This window comes from Pleurodeles waltl, chromosome 6 (genome assembly GCF_031143425.1).
Source record: "Pleurodeles waltl isolate 20211129_DDA chromosome 6, aPleWal1.hap1.20221129, whole genome shotgun sequence".
Lineage (NCBI taxonomy): Eukaryota > Metazoa > Chordata > Amphibia > Caudata > Salamandridae > Pleurodeles > Pleurodeles waltl.
In genome coordinates, this window is record NC_090445.1 from 639,751,888 (window position 1) to 639,773,946 (window position 22,059).

Here is a 22,059-nt window from a genome sequence, read left to right on the forward strand (position 1 = left end):
CAGTCAGCATCCAGAACACCAGCATCATGGGGGTGGGATTTCTGCGTGCCGCCCCTCGTTTGAAATAATCATTGGACAACAAACTGGAGAGCTGATGCTCAGAGAAAGTTAATTCACCTAAGGTTGCCAAAGCTCTTTAACATTTTTAGTGCCAGTTCTACAGAGGTCTAACTTACATATTTTTATTGTGGCATTCACCCATTCCCATCGAGTTGGTGGAGTAGGAGAGATCCAATATCTGCAAATCTCCCGCCTGACTAAAAGTATTAAATTAAATAGCAAATTCCTATGAGCGCCCGGGAGGTTTTGCTACTCTAAAGTACCACCAAATAAAACTGACACCGGGGAGGCTGCCAACAGTACCTGTAACACACTAGATAGGACCTCAAAAATCTCCTTCCAAAAATTCGAAATCCGAGGGCACAGCATCAACATATGAATATCATCCGCCCCCTCTAACCCACACTTTTTACAAGCTACCGGAATGTTTTTATTGAATTTATTTAATTTTTTTTGGGAGTATAATATGCCCTATGTAGAACAAACAAGTGTTTCTTCCTAAGAGAAGCTGGCTTGACCACCTTGTAAAGACGCTGCCAAGATTGTGTCCATAGTATATCAATCTCCTCCCTGCTCACCACGTAATTCGATAGAGGACCAGGGAAGTTCAGTTCGTCATCTAAACTATCCACAAAAATTCTAGAAAAGGCATCGACTTTCTTCTTACATGGCTGGTTCTTATTTAATAGCTCCTCTAACTCATTAGTCTCTTTGTCCGTTATTCGTAAAGATCTTGCCCATGCTTGTAGTTGATAAAATTTGAATCTAGACAATGAGCACTGCATCTCAGAAGTAAAGGTTCCCCAGGGTTTCAATACTCCATCCTGTAATACTTGTCCCCATGCCTGTACATTCTTGTGAATTCATGAAAGGCACTCATGCAAAGACATATATCATGTGTGCATTTATGTGACTTTCTTTAAGAATCGGGCCCCTGAGTAGGTCTGGCATTAACCCAGACATTTTGTTTTTATGAAAACTCTATTTCTTGTTTTATCTATTGGCTAGCTTTACTGTGAGTGATAGCATTCTGCTCTTCCACAAGGAGCATATTGGCATGCAGAGTAGTTTTGTTCAGTGCCAGGAACTCCTCTGGCAATGTGTGATTTGTTTTTAGACCAAAAACAATTTTTTTTTGTCAATGTTTGTTAAAAGGGCCTGGCAGCTCCCACATCTATAAAGCGTTGAAAAAAACCAAAAGACTGGCAGCAAGTGTCTGCCAGTGCTGGTTTATTTTCATGTTTCCCATAATCTTTTTGAAATTAGTTACACTGATTTTCCATTATGAGCATTTTATTTTAAATACTAGCATGATTGAACACATTTTGCTAAATGATGCTTCAAATAAATAGTGCCTAAAATGTCACAGTAATTTAGCAAAATATTTTTTTCTACTTGCATTTTTTTCTGAACCTTTTATTTTGAAAGCAAAGAATCATAAATCTTGATTACAAGCTTCTGCCAACATCTGCATCTACTCGGAGAGCATTCTGGGAGAATTATACGTAGTCCCATATTGTTTAATTTTTCAAATGTGTGCACACCTATTTTTTACTGGAACCACTGTCAGTAGTGCAGTGTGACCGCATAATGTTTATTCAGAGAGCTCACCCTAATAATAAACATTTGCATTAATGAACCATAAATAAAGGTTCGAACAGCATTAACCCCTTCGCTGCCAGGCCTTTTCCCCCTCCTGTGCCAGGCCTTTTTTTGCCTATTTGGGGCAGTTCGCGCTTAGGCCCTCATAACTTTTTGTCCACATAAGCTAACCAAGCCAATCATAGGGATTCTAGAGGTACCCAGACTTTGTGGGTTCCCCTGAAGGAGGCCAAGGAATTGGCCAAAATACAGTGAACATTTCGTTTTTTTCAAAAAGATTGGAAAAAGTGGCTGCAGAAGAAGGCTTGTGGATTTCCCCCTGAAAATGGCATCAACAAAGGGTTTGCAGTGCTAAACTCAGCAGCTTCCCAGCTTTCAGGAGCAGGCAGACTTGAATCAGAAAACCCAATTGTTCAACACAATTTTGGCATTTTACTGGGGCATACCCCATTTTTGCAATTTTTTGTGCTTTCAGCCTCCTTCCAGTCAGTGACAGGAATGGGCATGAAACCAATGCTGGATCCCAGAAACCTAAACATTTCTGAAAAGTAGACAAAATTCTGGATTCAGCAAGGGGTCATTTGTGTAGATCCTACAAGGGTTTCCTACAGAAAATAACAGCTGAAAAAGAACAATATTGAAATTGAGGTGAAAAAACCAACAATTTTTCTCTACGTTTTACTCTGTAACTTTTCCCTGCAATGTCAGATTTATCAAAAGCAATATACCGTTACATCTGCTGGACTCCTCTGGTTGCGGGGATATATAGGGCTTGTAGGTTCATCAAGAACCCGAGGAACCCAGAGCCAATAAATGAGCTGCACCCTGCAGTGCGTTTTCATTCTATACCGGGTATACAGCAATTCATTTGCTGAAATATAAAGAGTAAAAAATTGCTATCACGAAAACCTTTGCATTTCCAAAAAGGGCACAAGATAAGGTGTTGAGGAGCAGTGGTTATTTGCACATCTCTGAATTCCGGGGTGACCATACTAGCATGTGAATTACAGGGAATTTCTCAAATAGATGTCTTTTTTACACACTCTCCTATATTTGGAAGGAAAAAATGTAGAGAAAGACAAGGGGCAATAGCACTTGTTTTGCTAATCTATGTTTCCCCAAGTCTCCCGATAAAAATGATACCTCACTTGTGTGGGTAGGCCTAGCGCCCACGACAGGAAACGCCCCAAAGCGCAACGTGGACACATCCCATTTTTTTGAAAGAAAACAGAGGTGTTTTTTGCGAAGTGCCTACCTGCAGATTTTGGCCTCTAGCTCAGCCGGCACCTAGGGAAACCTACCAAACCTGTGCCTTTCTGAAAACTAGAGACCTAGGGGAATCCAAGGAGGGGTGACTTGCGATGCTCGGACCAGGTTCTGTTACCCAGAATCCTTTGCAAACCTCAAAATTTGGCAAAAAAAACACATGTTCCTCACATTTCTGTGGCAGAAAGTTCTGTAATCTGAGAGGAGCCACAAATTTCCTTCCACCCAGCGTTCCCCCAAGTCTCCCGATAAAAATGATACCTCACTTGTGTGGGTAGGCCTAGCGCCCGCGACAGGAAACGCCCCAAAGCGCAACGTGGACACATCCAAATTTTTGGGAGAAAACAGAGGTGTTTTTTGCGAAGTGCCTACCTGTAGATTTTGGCCTCTAGCTCAGCCGGCACCTAGGGAAACCTACCAAACCTGTGCATTTCTGAAAACTAGAGACCTAGGGGAATCCAAGGAGGGGTGACTTGCGATGCTCGGACCAGGTTCTGTTACCCAGAATCCTTTGCAAACCTCAAAATTTGGCTAAAAAAACACATGTTCCTCACATTTCTGTGGCAGAAAGATCTGGAATCTGAGAGGAGCCACAAATGTCCTTCCACCCAGCGTTCCCCTAAGTCTCTCCATAAAAATGGTACCTCACTTGTGTGGGTAGGCCTAGCGCCCACGAAAGGAAATGGCCCAAAACACAACGTGGACACAACATATTTTTTCACAGAAAACAGAGGTGGTTTTTTGCAAAGTGCCTACCTGTGGAGTTTGGCCTCTAGCTCAGCTGGCCCCGGGAGGGGGGGGGCAGAAATGCCCTAAAATAAATTTGACACCCCTCCCAAACCCCCCCTGCCCGGGAACGACCCTTGCCTACGGGGTCGCTCCCCCTGCGTGACATTGACGCCAAAAAACAAATCCCCGGTGCCTAGTGGTTTCTGCCCCCTTGGCCTAAATACAATTTTCGCCCCAGGGCAGCGACCCTTGCCTGATGGGTCGCTACCCATCTCTAAAAAAACAAACAAACAAAAAAAAAACACAATTTTTTTTTGTTGCCTTGGCGCCTAGAGGTTTCTGCCCCCCCTGGGGGCAGATTAGCCTAATAATAGGCCGATCTACCCCCGGGGGGGGGCAGAAATGGCCTAAAATAAATTTGTCCCCCCCTCATCCCCCCCCGGAGCGACCCTTGCCTACGGGGTCGCTCCCCCTGCGTGACATTGGCGCCCAAAAACAAATCCCAGGTGCCTAGTGGTTTCTGCCCCCTTGGGGGCAGATTGACCTAAAATCGGCCAATCTGCCCCCAAGGGGGGTAGAAATGGCCTAAATACAATTTGCCCCCCAGGGGAGCGACCCTTGCCTGATGGGTCGCTACCCATCTCTAAAAAAACAAACAAACAAAAAAAAAAAACTCAATTTTTTTTTTTGCCCTGGCGCCTAGAGGATTCTGCCCCCCCCCTGGGGGCAGAAATGGCCTAAATACAATTTCCCCCCCTGGGGAGCGACCCTTGCCTGATGGGTCGCTCCCCATCTCTAAAAAAACAAACAAACAAAAAAAATAAAACACAAAAAAAAAATTTGCCCTGGCGCCTAGAGGTTTCTGCCCCCCCCAGGGAGCGACCCTTGCCTAAGGGGTCGCTCCCCTTAAAAAACTCCCTGGTGTCTAGTGGTTTCTGCCCCCCTTGGGGGCAGATTGGCCTCATCAAAATAGGCCAATCTGCCCCCAAGGGGGGCAGAAATGGCTTAAATATAATTTTCCCCCAAGGGGAGCGACCCTTGCCTAAGGGGTCGCTCCCCACCTAAAAAAATAAAATGAAACATTTTAGAAAAAAAATGGTCCCTGGTGCCAGAGGTTTCTGCCCCCAGGGGGGCAGAAAGGCCTTCCCGAAAAAATGCCCCCCCTGGGAGCGACCCTTGCCCAAGGGGTCGCTCCCTTATGTAAATTTCAATTAAAAAAAAAAAAATCCCTGGTGTCTAGTGGGGTTTCAAAAGCCGGATTGCAAGCAATCCGGCTTTTGAAACCCTCGGAGAGACTTCAAAGGGAAGGAAATACTTTTCCTTCCCTTTGAAGCCCCTCTGGGCTTCCCCCAGTGATTGAAAGAGAAATGCTTTTGCATTTCTCTTTCAATCGGGGAGGCCCCTGTGACAAATCAGCGAGCGCTGACGTCACGGGGGGGGGAGGAGGGTGTTGGGGGTGGAAGGGGAAGGTGTTCCCCTTCCATCCCCGCCTTGGGGGGGGTGGGGGGTCCACGGGGGGGGCGCGCTAGCGCTCCCCCAAGTTCCCCTGTGCCTAGGACGAGATGATCTCGTCCAAGGCACAGGGGAACTGTAGCCTTGGACGAGATCATCTCGTCCAAGGCACAGAACCGGTTAACATATGGACACAAATATTAACTCAACTGCAGACAGTTCTCTTCTCTGTAAACGAGCATCCAAAGGTTTTGTGCTGCATGGGGTTTGGCCTACTTAATAAACATAAAAACCTGTCATTGACCCCAAACAATATGTCCTGGGTGTTGGGCTATAGCAATTCCACATCCCTGACCTAGATTTCTCCAACTATTCAACACAAAGAAGAGTCAGTCTCACCTGAAGGGCTGTGACCTGAACGGTGTCCCAGCTTCAACATATATTTACAACAAGACCATTATTTTAGGTCTTCAAAGCCTACTACACAAATGAACACATCTGTTCATTTGGACAATATCTCGTGAGTGAAGTTATGTGAGCTAAAACCAGGTATGAAGGTGTCAGCATGTCCCCTTTCTGCAAAGTAAATAGAGGACTGTCCCAGGGGTTCCCTGAATCAGGGGCTTTGCAATGCTGTACAAGTGCATCAGATATTTCCTGCAAATACTAGTTTCTAGGCTCTCTGGTGTTACTCCACGCGGAGCTGAGTTCAGGCGTTGTCAGGTAGTGAGTCGAGCTGTGAGGCATCTGTGTATGTTTTAGCAAACAGCACTATTTGTATCTGACATATATGTAATTTGGGGAGTCCAGGGTCACCACATCCTCCTTGTTTATCTTCCTTTCGACTTTAGCTCGCAAGGCTTCTCTCCCTCTCTCCCTTTTCGTGAATCTGCATTCACTGCGTTCCTGTCCACTTCTAAAGACTTGTTGCCCATCACGTGTACCTTCCTTGACCCCGCTTGAGAAAGCCATTCCTGCAACTCCGCCCACAAGCTTGGTTTCTGAAATAATGCATAAAAAGGTGCAAAAGTAGACCATGAAGCTTCTTATCTGCAACAAGAATCCTCATGTCGAGGGTGTTGGGTGATACAAATTCCCCACCCCTAGGTTGGGGTCATAGGGTGATGCCTGGGTGGGCAGCTCCCTCTCTCCTCCTTATTTTGGAACCATATTTTCCCTGGTGGACTAGTGTGCTTTCTGTTTTGTATGTTTGGCTCAGTGTATAGAGCTTCAAATTATGGCTAAACCATATTGCCTTATGGACAATATTCCACACAAGCCTTAGCTTAAAAGTAAACCAAAATAGTGATTAGAGACACTGTGATGGTTTTATATAATTGTGTCTTCCCACCATAAAACCACATTCCTCTTAGGGCCTTGATATAATTCTCAAGGATCTAACTTAAGCTCTTTGAACCATGCCCAGTATTTATAACTTTATAGGTGTATTTCCTGGCTACTGCTATTTAAATATGGACAGTAAATGAATTACAAGTTTTATCAGCGGACAACCGGTAATTGTTTGTTAAGGAAGTAGTACAGACTCCTCCTTAGTCGTCACTGGGTATCATTTGCCTCAGGTGATCTTTTCGCCTTTTCTCAATTCCTAATTTTACTTTAGATGCTTCAGGGACTTCACATTTAGTTGTTAACTTGACAGGATGCGACTTTTATACAACAAGTTTGGGCTCTATGTTACTTTTGGTGTATCTGTACCGGAGAAACAAAGCTGTAAAAAGGACCAATAGTAAGATGGATAGATTTGGCTATCACTGAAAGTTGCTAAATTCAGGGGTTTCTCATTCTGGTAGGAATGCAAGCCCTTGCCGCCGAACAAACTGCAGCCTGTTGAGTGCATGTTCTTTTAAAGGCCATTGGTGAAACTTAAGGAATGGGCTGTCCTGCATGTTTTTGAGGCATTATTCTTTGAATACTGTGTCCTAAGTCTTTGTGAAAAACATTTATGCTTGGGAGGGCAGCAATAAGAACATGCTACTATAGAAACATCTCTATTCTTAGTCCTTCTTCAGTCTCTTTAGCAAGATATAACTGTAGGATTAGTGAAAATGTAAAGGAATTGTAATTAGCAAAGAATTAACTTTGTTTTTGTTTTCTCAAGAATGCGTTACGTGGCCGCTTACCTACTTGCTGCCCTTGGTGGCAACTGCAACCCCTCAGCCCAGGACATAAAGAAGATTCTTGACAGCGTAGGAATTGAAGCTGATTCTGAACGTCTCAGTAAGGTTTGCATATCTTCTCTGTAGTCATTTGCACACAAAAAGTAACTTTATCAGCTGCAGAATTGTAGAAAGTGTATCATTGAAACACACACTGTTGGCATAGCATGGGGTGGTTGGTGAGGCTGTGAATGTTTTGTGTGCAAGGTCGGTAAATCTAGATCTATATTTGAATCCCCGGATTGGCTGGCTGACCAAGCCCTTCTGTCAGAGGCCTTTACATGCGACCTTTGAGTAGATAGTAGCAATCTGTACAATAGAATAAAAAAAATGCGTTTGCTTTGGAGTTTGAATTGTTGAGATATTTTCATTGGTCATGTTATTAATAGTTACAAGTTTCATTAGGTAATGAGGTGAAATAAAAACGATGAAATGTAACACCTAAATGTGATTTGTGCTTTAGCGTTTTTCCTACTTATGCTGGTGTTGCATGAGGGGTGATTTTGCATTTCATTTTGCTGTCACCCAGATGTGGTGCCAAATTAATGCACACCTTTTACAAGAAACGCACCATCTTACTACTGCATTTTGTCTTTGTACTGGCAGTTTTGCATCTAAATGTTTTTTTCCTCCTAAAAGTGTCTCCTAGATCATGCTGATGTTGCACAAGGGGTGCGTTTGCACATACGTGTTTCCACACAAATTCCATCTATTGAGATGCTAGGTTTAATGGCAAATTAGGCTCTTCCTAGTTGGCATCCTCCTTCCCCAAGGTTTACAAAGTCTGGATATTCTGGCACTTCAGTCCGTGTGGGAAAACTCCTTGAATTGTCCCCCTGTTGACTTTCAGAAGAGCTTTGATTTATCTCCCAAATGAAGTCATAAAAAAGATTCAACCTAAACTTACAGATGGGGCTTTGGCTGCTTGTGAAGGGAAATGAGGATGCCAGGCCATGTTGCCTAAAAGCAGCATCTCTGTGTATGAATAGTCCGCCATGGTTTCTGTTTTAGTGGTATTCAACATTTCCCTCCTGGCATTCAATGTTGATCTATTTCCAAAAGTCATTATTTTTGTTTGTTTAAAATTGAAACGCAATATATTATTATACTTAGCATATAGGGTGAATGTAAGAAATGGGATTATTATTTGGGGTAGGTGACTTGCCACATCAAGGAATAATCACAACCTTTGTCCAGGTGAACTCTTTAAGGTCACTAAATTAACCAGAGCTCAACCACCTGGTAGATATGGCACAGAGGAAACTGGTTTAACTTAAGGTAATGTGTCAAGTACTTACACAGTACCGAAACAGTACTAAAGTCTAAATGCAACATAATAAAAATACCAAACCAAATTGGGAACATATAGCAAACTTTTGTAAAGAAAATGATAAAAATTCAGAAAGGGAAACAAGACAGATGATTTAAAAAAAAGATTTAAGTAAGGATACAGACATGAAACATAAAGTTCTAACAATAGTCAGTGGTCGTTGTAGTCTGGACTGATGAGCGTTTGCCGTTGACCTCAAAGGAGCATGGGTCGGATACACCAACCAGGTTGGTCCTAGTCAAAGATTTTACCTAATGTTCTAGCCACCGAGTCTACCCTTAGGACCTCAGAGGAGGCATTTAGAGTTCCACAGGGTGATGTACAGAGGCCAAACAGTATGATCCAGTCTTTATCCATTTTCCACTGGCCAGCTTGGCAAGTATAGGAAAAGGCCACTTGAGGTTGTGTCCCTGTTGCTTTAACAGAAGGTTAGCCTTATGACCCTTGGAGACAACTTTGTCCTGGATTATAGAGCAGGTCTAGTCCTTTCAGGGAACTTCTCAGATTGCAGGTGGCATGTTAAGTTCTCATCTAAGCCTCCTCAGATTCTGGAGCTTTCTGAAGTGAGTGCCTGGACGCAGCACCTTTATACATTGCACAAGCTATTGGGTGGGAATGACACCCGGGCATGCCGTAACCAGTGAAGTAATCATTCCCGGGGCCAGTCATACTCTCTTTTGGCATTTTCAAGATGGCAGAAATATTCAGCCAGACTAGACTTGGGCTCTGAGCACTGGGTATGCATGTGTGGGGGGGCTTACTCTGGTAATCCTTGTGTCCTCCCACATCAAACACTAAAATCCATTTTGGGGCAGTCACTGTGCGCCCAATAAACACAGAGACAAACGTCTGGTAGAACAAAGTAGGGGTTGGCAGCAACCAGAGTGTGGATTCCTAAGGATTGTTTTGGCATCCTGTCTCACCCATTGAAGTGCACCCCAGGTGTTATATGTAAAAACCCTATAAGGCAAGCAGGATTGCGCCTTCTGTTAAAAAGAGACCTACTGTGATTGCAGCCTGCCAAGCTGAGGGACAAAGAAAGAGCCCTGCTCAGGTGTCAGCTAACATTTACCTGTGACATGGGAGGCCTCTTTGAAGTTTCATATGTAAAAACCTTGAAGACGTCAAACAGGATTTAACTCAAGTTGTCAAAAAGATTCTCACAGCCTAACACTGCAAAGTTCATAGGGGTCATTTTTGCCCATGCAGGTCAGACTATTGCCCTTGGGAGGTACTTCACACCTATTCAAATGCTAATTACTGGCTGGCAGAAGTTGGGGAGCAAATGGGATTCCAGAGGGCAAGGGTAACTACCTAAAAAGTCATTTTCCTCAATACCTATCAACATTTCGAATTTACCATTTAATTCGGTATTTACTAACTATTAAAAACAGTTGTTTAATTATTTTTCTAACTGTTTCTTTATGAAAATGTGCATTATAAATTGTAATCATATTATCCCAGTATTTTCCTTTGGAACTTCCAGCCTTGCTACAGTGAAATTCAGCTTTTGGGGCCTTTTCACTGTAAGGTAATGTTTAACATTGAATTCTTGCATGTTCTACTTTTAAATGCCATGCATCCCGTCGTATGAGCTATAAGGCTTACATTGTGGTGGCTAATAAATATTTAAAAGAACGTTTTTGATCTGTCAGAGGTGATTATTTTGACCGGTCGAATTTGCAGTTTAAAATTGCAGCGGCCAAGCATCAAATTGTTGTGTTGCAGTCTTGTTTTCACTGTGGTGCAGTGGTCTTTAAACATCTTAATGCCGCACCCCAGGGTAAAAAAAAAAAAAAAAAAGTTGCCCACCTTCAATTTTTCACAATTATTCTGTTAAATTGTCAATGTTTAAATACGTCTTAAACTTTAAACATTGCAGTTAAATTCTGTTACCCCGTTTACACATACTCTTATTCAGGATGTACATGACAAAAGAGGTTTGTGATGGGCTATTACAAAGTGGCCTACTGCTGCAAATTTTTTATCAATTAAAGCATGATGATGCTTTTGTCCAGAGGCAATTTATCACCAGTTAGCAGGGGTACAGTGCACATAGTTTGACAGTCAGCAAAAATGTAAGCTGCAGTAAAGGGGGTAAAATCTGGGGTGACCCTGCAGAAAGGGCGACTCCCTACAGTAAACTGCTGTCTTTGCCAACCATTAAGCATTAGGTGAGCAATACAATGTCATCCAAGATGATTTTTTGAGATAGCAGTGTCACCCAATGTGGGTATGAAGAAGCAAACATTCTTTAGGTGGTCCGGCATGTTAGCCAGGTAAAGTAAAAACAGTGGTCATAATATGCACTCTCTTTTAGGCTGTAATGGACTTGTGTTTTTTACTAAAAAAAATGTCTTAAGCCCTTTGAGTATCAAAACCCAATTATCTGTATTTAAATACATAAAACTGCTTAAAGGGGCCAATAGAATTTTCCAGGCCATGGGTTTTACCACAGATAGTGCACTTCCCAGCAACAATAGCCCTTACGCTTCTTTCTTAAGACACATTTATCTGTAGTAACTACTAGGGCTGCAGTGATGTCAGAAGTTGAGCAGCTATCGGTAAATCCATTCTACTCCTGAGTTCCAAAATCTATGTTCTTAACTGAGTCTTGTAGCTGATTGAGTTCATTTTGCCAACAGTGTATCCTTAAAACAACAATAGGGCAATCATTCACTTCCTTGTTTCTTGCCCCCTTTGTATACATAAGTAATATTAAGCTCCAACAGCATGATGGGGGTGAATTTGTAAGGTTTTTATATTAATTCCTTTAATGCAACAGCAAATGTTGGGGCTCAGACTCTTTTTGAGCTTTGATCAAGTGTAATGTATGGCCTGAGATCCCTAAAATGTGAAATATTTTTCTATTTAGTCTCTTCGCTCACATTAAAATCTGTCACTTCGGTACGAGTATGACTGACTGACTTGTGTAATCAGACACAAAGATAGATTCTCAAGTATTGCAAAAATTGCTACTAGTTTGCTTCCCAGACTGTAGGTTTGTTTGCCTCTTAATGGCTCACTTAAGTCCGTTAATCTCTTGTTTCCCTCAGTAAGGATTCAGGAACTAGAGACAATGAGAGTTTATAGCAAGATATTTTTGCACCTCACTGCTTTCTATTAAGTCATGCAGTTAATCTGCATTGACTAGTAGCCTGAAGTTTGCCCTTAATGGGATCCTGATATCTCTGAGGATTAGAATTAGGAACCATTTCAGTGAAGAGTAGAAAAAAGTTTCTTCCCTGACAGAAAATCATTGGAAGGTTTCTCCAGAACCTCAGTAGCAATGAAATTAACTTCACTGGGACTTCACCATCCGTTTTAGTCATGATCTGCTTAATGTAAGAGCCTCATGGCTACAGATCACTTTCAAATAAACTATTAGGACAACTTTGTCCGATACGGGTACCTTCCAACACTGTGCATTATGTCAAGCAGAACTAACATGATCTGAAATCTGGGGCTGATCTATGTCCCATTACTGTCGATTTCAGAGCCCTCTGTAGAATTACTGTATTTATTAAATTAGTTTAATGTCTTCCCTTTTACATGTGATTGCCTAGGGTGAGTAAAAGGTATTTTCTTGTCAGACAGGTGTGCCAGATAGGGTGCGGAGTTGAACAAAAGCATTGAACAATAGAATGTCAACTAATTTCCTTACCATTAAAATCATTTACTCTGTAAACGCAACTCTTATATTGATAAAGAGGGTGTACACAATTCTGTTTATACGTGGTTCATAATACATTTGCAAATCTGCCCCTGGCTTGACCCTTAATGGATGGTACAGCAGAAGCATTATGCACGCACCACATAATTTTCCAAATCGTATTTACTCACAAGCTAAGTTACATGCTGACGTGGGCAACATGAAACATTGTATAATCTTTTTAAATCCTAATGGATGTTCATTTTCACTTATTCCTTATGAAGATCCTTCCGAGGTTGTAGGCAATATCTGGAAGATTTTTCAGGATTTCCCTTTCACCAGGACTAGTCGTGGATTCGCACAATGTAGTTGCTGGAAGGGACAACGGAGCTCCATTAAAGCACTAGCTAATTCTGTTCCATTTTTGTTTTTATGTACTTGTCAAGTGGCAGGAATGCCTCTTCAGGGTTCAAGCTTTTTTTCGAATGTTGCGGGCAAGTCTGATAGATTATCATTTGTGCTTTATGTTGTGCCTATTCATCAAAAATATGCCAAGCATTTGCAGGTCCTGTCCCCTCCTGAATCCAGCAGCCATTTGTGAGAGGCAGACCACTAATTTGATGGCCTGTGACCAATCATACAAATTGTTCTTCCGTACATAGGACTACTCTGCCCCTCCAGAGCAACTTCTCTCTTGAATGCATATCCTTAAATCCTACTCAGCTTCTCTGTATGCTAATCATTGAATAATAATACATAAAATATTAAAAATGAACATCTATTTGTTTTTCTTTTCCTCTACTTACTAGGTCATCAGTGAACTGAATGGTAAAGATCTTGATGAAGTTGTCAATGCAGGTAAAAGATTTACATTTTACAAAAGAAATGTTCCGATATATAGACTATTCACATATTTATATTGTGCTTTTAGCTGAAGTATTATTGTGTGAAATTATGTCTTTTGTGTTGGTCTCATCGAAAATACGGCATATTTTTTATTTGTTTCTTTTTACATTGTTTCTTCATATATTCTCTTTCCAAGTTCTGAAGGGTACATGCAAATAAATATGGTCGTCTTACTAAGTAAATGATATATAATTGAAAATTCTTATTCATACTTGAACCATTTTGAAATGACAGTGAAAACTGAATGATTGCTTTGTAACGTTATCAAAGGCAAAACCACCTTCAATATACTAAGGCATGTGCTTTCTTCAGAAAAGATTTATTTATTTCACATACAGATTCGCCAAGGCCACTAATCTTTAACCGAAGTGACTTTGTTTAATATACATGCTAAACCCCTCCTGTCTGAATAAAAGAAAATCTTTCCTTAAAAAGCTGTGACAAACCTCAATAATTTTTATCAGCAAAATCTTTCACAATATTCAACAAAGTAGCATATCATTGTACAATAAAAGCACATAAAACAGACACGTTGAACACTACTTTCACAACAATTCCACATTATCACTGTAGTGCCATCATTCATTGTGTACATGACTGCTGATCATCCAACAACACTTTACAACATCCAAGAGTGCACCAACATTTAGTGGCTGCCATCTAACAAACCGTTTTCTTTACCACTGATGAAGCAGACTGCTCTTCGTTTGGCCTCACCCTCTGCAGGCCAAGTTCAATTTCCTGACTACCTCTTCTCCCTATCTCTGTTATCCCTTTGTCATTCAAAACATTTTGTTTCCACTATAGGCTTACAGAATCTGCTTATTCCATCCACAATAGTCTGGCTATCCCCCCACAATATGACAAAGAAACAGTCCCCCTCACAATTTTTTGTAATCATCCAGTTCTGCACATTTTCTTCTGTGCTGAAGTAACACGAAAGTGCTCTTCGCATTACTGGCCATATACTTGGAGAACTCAAAGTAGCAGAGTTAGTGGCTGGTCCACAAGACATGCACAAACTAATTTCTTGCCTACATGGAAGGAGTGTGCATTTGTTACTACACTTCACTGGCATTCCGATAAAGCAGATGAACTTGACACCTTTTTAACAGACGATTTTCAACCTCTTTACTTATCCTTGGACCAGTGGTTCTTGAGATCAATACCAATTTAGTGCCTGTAATTTCATTGAGGCTTAGGAAGAACAGATGAAAAAAGATCAGGACATTGCTGTCATGAAATGATCCTCTGAGCAAATAAAACAGAAAGTTCCTGAACCTTGGCTTGATGATGTCAAACATTATAAAAAAGGCGCTACAAATTCAGCTAGGGAGAAATGACACCTAAACACACATTTGACAGAGACGTACAAAAATATGAGTAATTGAAACAAAAAAAGTTTCACAAACGTCAGTGGGTCTCGAGCGAAGTGCAGTGGCAAATGATCAACAAATGTTCTGCTCTCTTTTGGCAAACAGAGCTGAGCTTAACAAATGAGCATCTATGGCAGTATTCCTTCAGAGGAATAGCACAATTTGAGTATTTTTTACACCAACAAGCTATCAAAAGGTACCAGAATACCAGAAATGCACAGCCAAATAAAAATGGTCCAATCAGTTGGTTCACTATGAAGAAAATAAAGGGTGCAATCTTATTGCTAAAAGAAAATAAAGATCCAGGACCCAACACAATTTTACCCGTACACTTTTAACACGTAAGCTTTTAACCCTTCAAGAGCTGAGGCTTCCTTCTCTTCTCCCTCCCAGAAATACCCATCTCCCCCCCTCTCTTTTATAGCAGGTGACGAGGGAAAGAGGTGTGAAACCGAGGGGCGAACCAAGAAACCTGTGTATTTCAGGAAACATAGACAAAATTATAAATTTAAGCAGTTATTTGTGTTGACCGCTCATGTTTTTCAGTGTGGAGTTTATATGAGTATAATTTTGGTCCATTCTTTTAATGTGCGTTAATTGTACCCACACAAGGTACCAGTGGCTGTAAATGCTTTAGATTTGTGTCAGAATTTGGGGGAAATATTTTTTGCACCATATTTTGATGTTTGCAAGGCATTACCAGTTAAAAAAACAAACAAACAAAAAAAAAACTGGATTTGGTTCCACACAAGCTATACCACAGTGGATTCCCCTGGGTCTTTAGGTTCCAGAAATGCACTGGGTTAGTAAGGTTCTATGCTGGCTGACCCCACGGCACGTGAAAGGAAACGGGGGGGGGGTGTCACACCTCTCCAGCATAAGCACTACTCGGTCTTTCTGCCCTTTAGAGTCAAGATTGGAAAGTTCACCTCCATTCTTCTTACCCCAGGGAGCCCACTAGACACTAGGGTTTGGTGTCACAAAAATAAATAGTTTTAAGTGTCTTAGCATTGGCTCCTTGCATGGTGTATTAGACAGTGGTGGCACTATTTGGTCTCAACGCCCCTGGGCAGAAAGGCTGGGGGTGTGGCCAGATGCCAGTGCAGGCCAGCTTCCCCCCACTGTTATATAAATGTTAAAAAAAGAAAGAAATTCAGGGCTCCAATACATAGTCTTTGATGGCTAGCTCTGCCATGCACCTTTTAGTGTGTCCGGCGTAGACTGGAACTGCGTGCCTTATTTGTAAAAATGAAGAAACAGCTGTCCGCAGCACAGGCACAAACTATGACGTTTTGTGTCTGTTCTGAGGCAAGAGTATTAGTGAAACATAGGGCTACAGGTTGAAACCGTGGATCTGTCTTTTATGGGAAGCAGACCCACCTCTTTTCGAAGTGTGATATGCTCAAGTGCTCCCTATTCTCCCCCCCCCCCCCCCCCCAAAGGGGCACCCATGGGGAGGGTATTGCAGGGGTTGTAGGGAAGGCCTGACTATTCGTTACCTCTATTGCTGCCCAGTCATTTCGCCTTCTGACATGTTTCTTGACTCCATGCCACATCTGTATTGACAGATTGAGTGTGTAATCCAACCTTCTCTGACCTTCCCCATCCTCCCAACCACCACCAATTTGCCACCTAGGTCTCTCTTCTCCAACAAAGGAACTTAATTCCCCAATCTGTCCCAAAGATTGTTGGGGTTTTAGTGGTAGGGGTGTGGCTAGATTTCAGTACTGGCCACCCCCATCACTTTTCTTTCTTAATGAATCTATCCCTGGCGCCTACTGAACTGTTTACCTAAAAACCCCACCACCCTAAAAGGGATATTGGAGGTAAACTTGACAAGCTGCCTCCCCTGGGGCCAGGGAAATTCTGCCTAGGCACTAGGATGAGGGGTGCAGCCCAATGTCGTGATATGCCTGCCTCACCCCATGCAGATTGGGGTAAAGCCTGCTATCCCACATCAGTAGAGTTTAGACTGTTGGAGTCATGACTGGGAGCAATGGCTGCTTTCTCACCCTTTGAAACCATCTCTGGTAGTTAGCGGGTGGATCCCTGTTCAGAGACCACCATCCTGTAGCACTCTCCAACGAGGGATCCACTAGGAAAAGGTAGCAATGGAAGGGGGTGGATGTGTTGTGATTGGTGCTGAGGGGTGGCTGTGGCTAAGCTATGATCATGAGCACTGATCATACAGACAGTAGCCGGAGCCTAAAAGCTATGTTTGCTTTCTGTTTCTAAAACGGTGAAGTTGGAATGCTTCATGCCACTGCTAGGCCAAAACAAAATTGGCTGAGATGGAAGCTGTTGCAGCTCGAAATAAAAGCTAAGAAAGAGAATTCCTCTGGTCTCAGCAACAGTGGGATTTCCTCCATTAAATGAGAGTATGGGATGTTAACGTCCTGTACAGTAATGTGGTTAAGGAGTGGGGTTGTCAGTTTTTTTTAGCAGCCTTCACACTCTTTGACACCATTTCCTTCCCAGAATATTGGAAAGCAAGTCTGATCATGCTGCACTAGAAGAAGGGCAAACTATCTGATTCCAGTTCCCATAGACCCATTCGCCTCTTTGAGCTGGTGGTATTTCTTGAATCGCATCATGGATCCAATCCAGGGCGATTTCATGGGAGGCCTATAGACCAGGCACCAGATTTGCAGTTTACATCACATTGCCTAGGAGTTCTCCTTCATATGATAGATTGTCTTCTTCTACACACTTTTTCTCTCAACCTTTCAACCTTGTTGAATGAAGCAAAATATTAACCGTTAACAGAAGACTAAAGCAAGGTTACACCATGGTACCTTTGTTATTCATGCTATCTACTGTTCACTGAGTTAACAAAAACCTCTTAGGTTTCCAGAAAATTGGCAAAGCGTTGATCCGCCTGCTTGTCTATATTAATAACTCCATTCTCTTGGCAATGATGCAAAACATGCTTCAAGTCTAACTCAGTTCAGTGAAAATATACTATGGCAAAAACGTTTTAAGAGGAGTCTTGCATAATTAAAGGTTATTATGTGGGAGATTCATACAAAAATGGTGCAACCCAGGCAGTTAACCTTGTGCTACAGCCATTCACTGCAGTAAAAACCTTTAGTATCTAACTCCAACCTGGAAGAACCATCTTAAGGATATATTAGGTAGGGCACAGAATCATGCACACATAAACCCTTGAAACATTTGTGCAAGCATAAGTGTGATGAAATCCTTGGCCGCCTCTAGTCTAAATTAACTGAACAACAGGAAGCAGGCCTATGGAACATGCCTGTTGAAGCTAAAACATTAAATGCTCATGTACACTATGCCACCTGGAGAAAATGCAGCAATTTCAGCATTGCTGAAAAGTTCTAAAAACGTTTTTCAGGATGTAAGAGGAGTACACTTTGACACAGCCTTCTTGTGTCCCTGTAGTTTTACAGGAGATTATCCAACAAACCATTGGAGTCCACTTCTTTGTCCTGCGTACAAGTGGAAGCAGGCCCAGCTATTCAGTTTGCCTCAAAGGTGCCAAACAGCAGGTGCAGTCCTTCTTCTTTTCTTCCAGTGTTGTGAAGGGGTGCTACATGTATGTGGGTGGGGGGAGTGACTCCTGGCCCCTCCCTAAATAGTAGAGAAAAAGCTACCAGGAGTAACCCTACCCACATTTGCAGCACTTCCTGTATATGCTTCTCAAAACAACTCTACAGTGCCCCCCTCTACCTAACTGGAAGATGGTGAAACCTTTTTCCCCTTGTGCATAGACTGTTTGCCCACCCAAAAGTGTGGTCAATAAAATTTGCAGCTACTTCTGTGGTCACTTTAAACCAATTCTTGGGGTACTATACTTGGAGCCTGCCTGAGAGAACAAAGCAAGGGCCTGACCGGGTGTCAGCTAACATTTGCCTTTGACAGAGAAGGCCTCTTTGAGGGTAATGAAGTTCTCTCGTAGGGGATTTCCATGTATGGTCATAAGCGCTGAATAGTTCTGCCCACCTGCGGGGAACCCGGAGCACTGTTCTGAAAATGTCTTCTTATGTGTTGATGTTCGCCTTTCTTCAGGAAGGCCTGCAAAGTCACTTAAGAATGTCAATATGCAGCCTAAAGGAGAGGCTACAAAGGCCAAAATTCTTCACCCTACTTGGTTGAAAAAAAGGGTACTGTAAAGTAGATACACCTTCAAATGCATGGATATTTTAAAGATTTCGCAGAAAACATCTTTCACAAACCTTTTTGCAATGTCATATAAGGTTGAAGGAATGTAGGGCAGTGTAGCCCATATGCTGCCATTATACAGAATCAAAATAAAGCTGTGCATTTCAGAGCAGATGGTCTTCCCATATTCCATCATGCTTAGCAAGAGGCAGTTACCTCAGTTCTTTTTGTAGGCTTTACTAGCCGAGATGAAGAACTCTGTGAATTATCATTATTATTACGTCTATTCCACTGGGGAGGAGGGAGGGTCGCTTATGACTATCATGGAAATATCCCTACGAGAGAACTGGAGTTACAGGCTACGAAACTATTCCTTCTATCATAGAGGATTTCCATGTATAGTCATAAGTGCTGAATAGATTAGCAAGCCCATCCCCCTGACAGCGGTGGAGTAGACAGAACAATAGAGTGATATTTTTTCATGCGAAGAGATTTCTAAGAGAAGCCTGTCCTACTTGAGCATCTGTCCTAGCATCAGAATCAAGACAGTAGTGCTTAGTAAAGGTGTGGACAGACCTCCATGTAGCAGCTTCGCAAATATCTGCTAACGGAATGTTTCTCATTAATGTAGCTGTGGCTGCCTTGCCCCTAGTAGAATGTGCTTTAGGTCTGCCATCAGGGGACTTATTGGCTACCTGTTACAGAGCAAAATGCATGAAACAATCCACCTGGACAGAGACTGCTTGGAGATTAGTGATGTCTAGGCCAGATCTAACATTCATTAAACCCAGCCTACTGCCTCTCATTCATTTACTCGCACCTGTAGCTTCCCTTACCATGCCCAAACTAGAACTAGTTCATCAATAAATATTGATGTTAGCAGGGGAGACACAAGATCACATAACTTGATTTGTGGCCCACATCAATGGACAGAGGGATTGGGGTGTAGTTAGAATCCTATCTTGTCACTAGCTGATGCAATGGGCCTGTACAGTAGCTGTAGGGCAAGGTTTTAGTTTGACCGGTTCAACCACAGTACTAAAGGTACCCACTAGACTTGCACGTTCCACCAGTTGAAACCTGGATTTAAGCTCAGTGGCCAACTGCCATTTTAAACCATGTAACGTTTGAGCTGTAAAAGCTGGGGAAGGCCAAATGGGATGGGGACTGTTAGCTGTTAAAAATTGGGTCTTTGGTTGGCAGTCAGGTTACCCCCTGACCAGGCAAGGACCCTCACTATAGTCAGGGTAAAAAGAGAATCACCCTCAGCTAACCGCTGCTTACTCCCTTGGTAGCTTGGCACGAGCAGTAGGCTTAACTTCAGAGTGCTAGGTGTAAAGTATTTGTACCAACACACACAGTAGCTTAAGGAAAACACTACAAAATGACACTCCACAGGTTTATCAATTAAAAAGCAAAAAGAGTCTTCATGTAGTTTTAAACACACACTAACACGGTTAGCGTGAAAATGTACCTTGGGTGCATCAAAAATAACCCTGCACGGGCGAGTGTGCGCCAAAAAAGCCTTGTGATGCGTCGATTTCACTCATGAGCGAGATCTTGTGTTGTTTCTCCTTCCGTTGGGTCAGGCGTGTTGTTTCTTCTCTCCGCAGGAGAGCAATGTGTCGATCCGGTCAGCACTCTTTGGTCCGGGCAGGCATTGCGTTGTTTTTACATGCCCAGCGGTGCTTGCGTCAGAAATCCAGCCGCACGATGATCCGAAAACCACGCAGCGTGAGTTGCGATCTCCTAGCCTCCGTCAGCGATGCTGCTCGTCGTTTCTCCAGCTCCATGCGTAGATTCTTCAGTCACGTTGCAGGCGAGCGGCGATATTTCAGCCGCGAAGCTGGCGGCGTGTCGATTTTTCAGCTGTAGATCGGAGTTGCGGCGATCTTTTCCCCGCACAGCGTTCTGTGCTTGGATTTCTTCCTCTTAGGCTGCCAGCTTCTCCTTTCAGGGTCCCAGGAACTGGATGGATACCACTTGGCAGAGTAGGAGTCTCTCCAGAGACTCCAAGTGCTGGCAGAGAGAAGTCTTTGCTGTCCCTGAGACTTCAAACAACAGGAGGCAAGCTCTACGTCAAGCCTTTGGAGATCTTCACAAGATGGAAGGTACACAAAGCCCAGTCTGTGCCCTCTTACTCTGGCAGAAGCAGCAAATGCAGGATAGCTCCACAAAGCACAGTCACAGGCAGGGCAGCTATTCTTCCTCAGCTCTTCAGCTCTTCTCCAGGCAGAGGTACCTCTTGGTTTCCAGAAGTGTTCTCTAAACTGTGGTTTTGGGTGCCCTTCTTATACCCAGTTTCTCCTTTGAAGTAGGCCTACTTCAAAGCAAAGTCTCTCTTGAATGTGAAATCCTGCCTTGCCCAGGCCAGGTCCCAGTCACTCACCAGGGGGTTGGAGATTGCATTGTGTGAGGGCAAGCACAGCCCTTTCATGTGTGAGTGACCACTCCTCCCTCTCTTCTAGCACAGATGGCTCATCAGGAAAGGCAGACTACCCTCTAGCTCCCTTTCTGTCACTGTCTAGTGTGAGGTGCAACCAGCCCAACTGTCAAACTGACCCAGACAGGGAATCCACAAACTGGCAGAGTCACCGAAATGGTATAAGCAAGAAAATGCTCACTTTCTAAAAGTGGCATTTTCAAACACACAATCTCAAAATCAACTTTACCAAAAGATGTATTTTTAAACTGTGAGCTCAGGGACCCCAAACTCCACATGTCCATCCGCTCCCAAAGGGAATCTACACTTTAATCAGATTTAAAGGTAGCCCCCATGTTAACCTATGAGAGGGACAGGCCTTGCAACAGTGAAAAACGAATTTAGCAGTATTTCACGATCAGGATATATAAAACACATTACTATATGTCCTACCTTAACCATACACTGCACCCTGCCCTTGGGGCTACCTAGGGCCTACCTTAGTGGTACCTTACATGTCAGAAAAGGGAAGTTTTAGTGGAATTTACAGTTTAAAACTGCACACACAGACCCTGCAGTGGCAGGTCTGAGACATGATTACAGAGCTACTTATGTGGCCCACTAGTAGCATTTGATTTACAGGCCCTGGGCATCTCTAGTGCACTTTACTAAGGACTTACTAGTAAATCAAATATGCCAGTCATGGATAGACTAATTACATACACATTTTGTAAAGGAGCACTTGCACTTTAGCACTGGTTAGCAGTGGTAAAGTGCCCAGAGTAACAAAAACAGCAACATTAGAGTCCAGCACACATCAACAACCTGGGAAACAGAGGCAAAGAGTTAAGGGAGACCACGCCAAGGATGAAAAGTCGAACAGGGACAGGAAGAAAAACCTCTGGGGTTTGGTTTGGTCAGATAAACAGCTCCTGCATAACACCTGTTGGGTCCGGAAGGAG

At 42.9% G+C, this 22,059-nt stretch overlaps 1 protein-coding gene across 1 annotated transcript in view; it reads left to right on the forward strand.

Moving 5' to 3' along the window:
- The window catches only part of LOC138300087 (large ribosomal subunit protein P2-like), a 70,272-nt gene that overhangs the window by 38,851 nt on the left and 9,362 nt on the right, over window positions 1–22,059 (forward strand). Inside the window, exons 2-3 of the mRNA XM_069238975.1 lie at window positions 7,229–7,352; window positions 13,078–13,126. Of these exons, the coding sequence (XP_069095076.1) occupies window positions 7,230–7,352; window positions 13,078–13,126 (172 nt within the window). The 5' untranslated portion in view covers window position 7,229. The remainder of the gene's footprint in view (window positions 1–7,228; window positions 7,353–13,077; window positions 13,127–22,059) is intronic.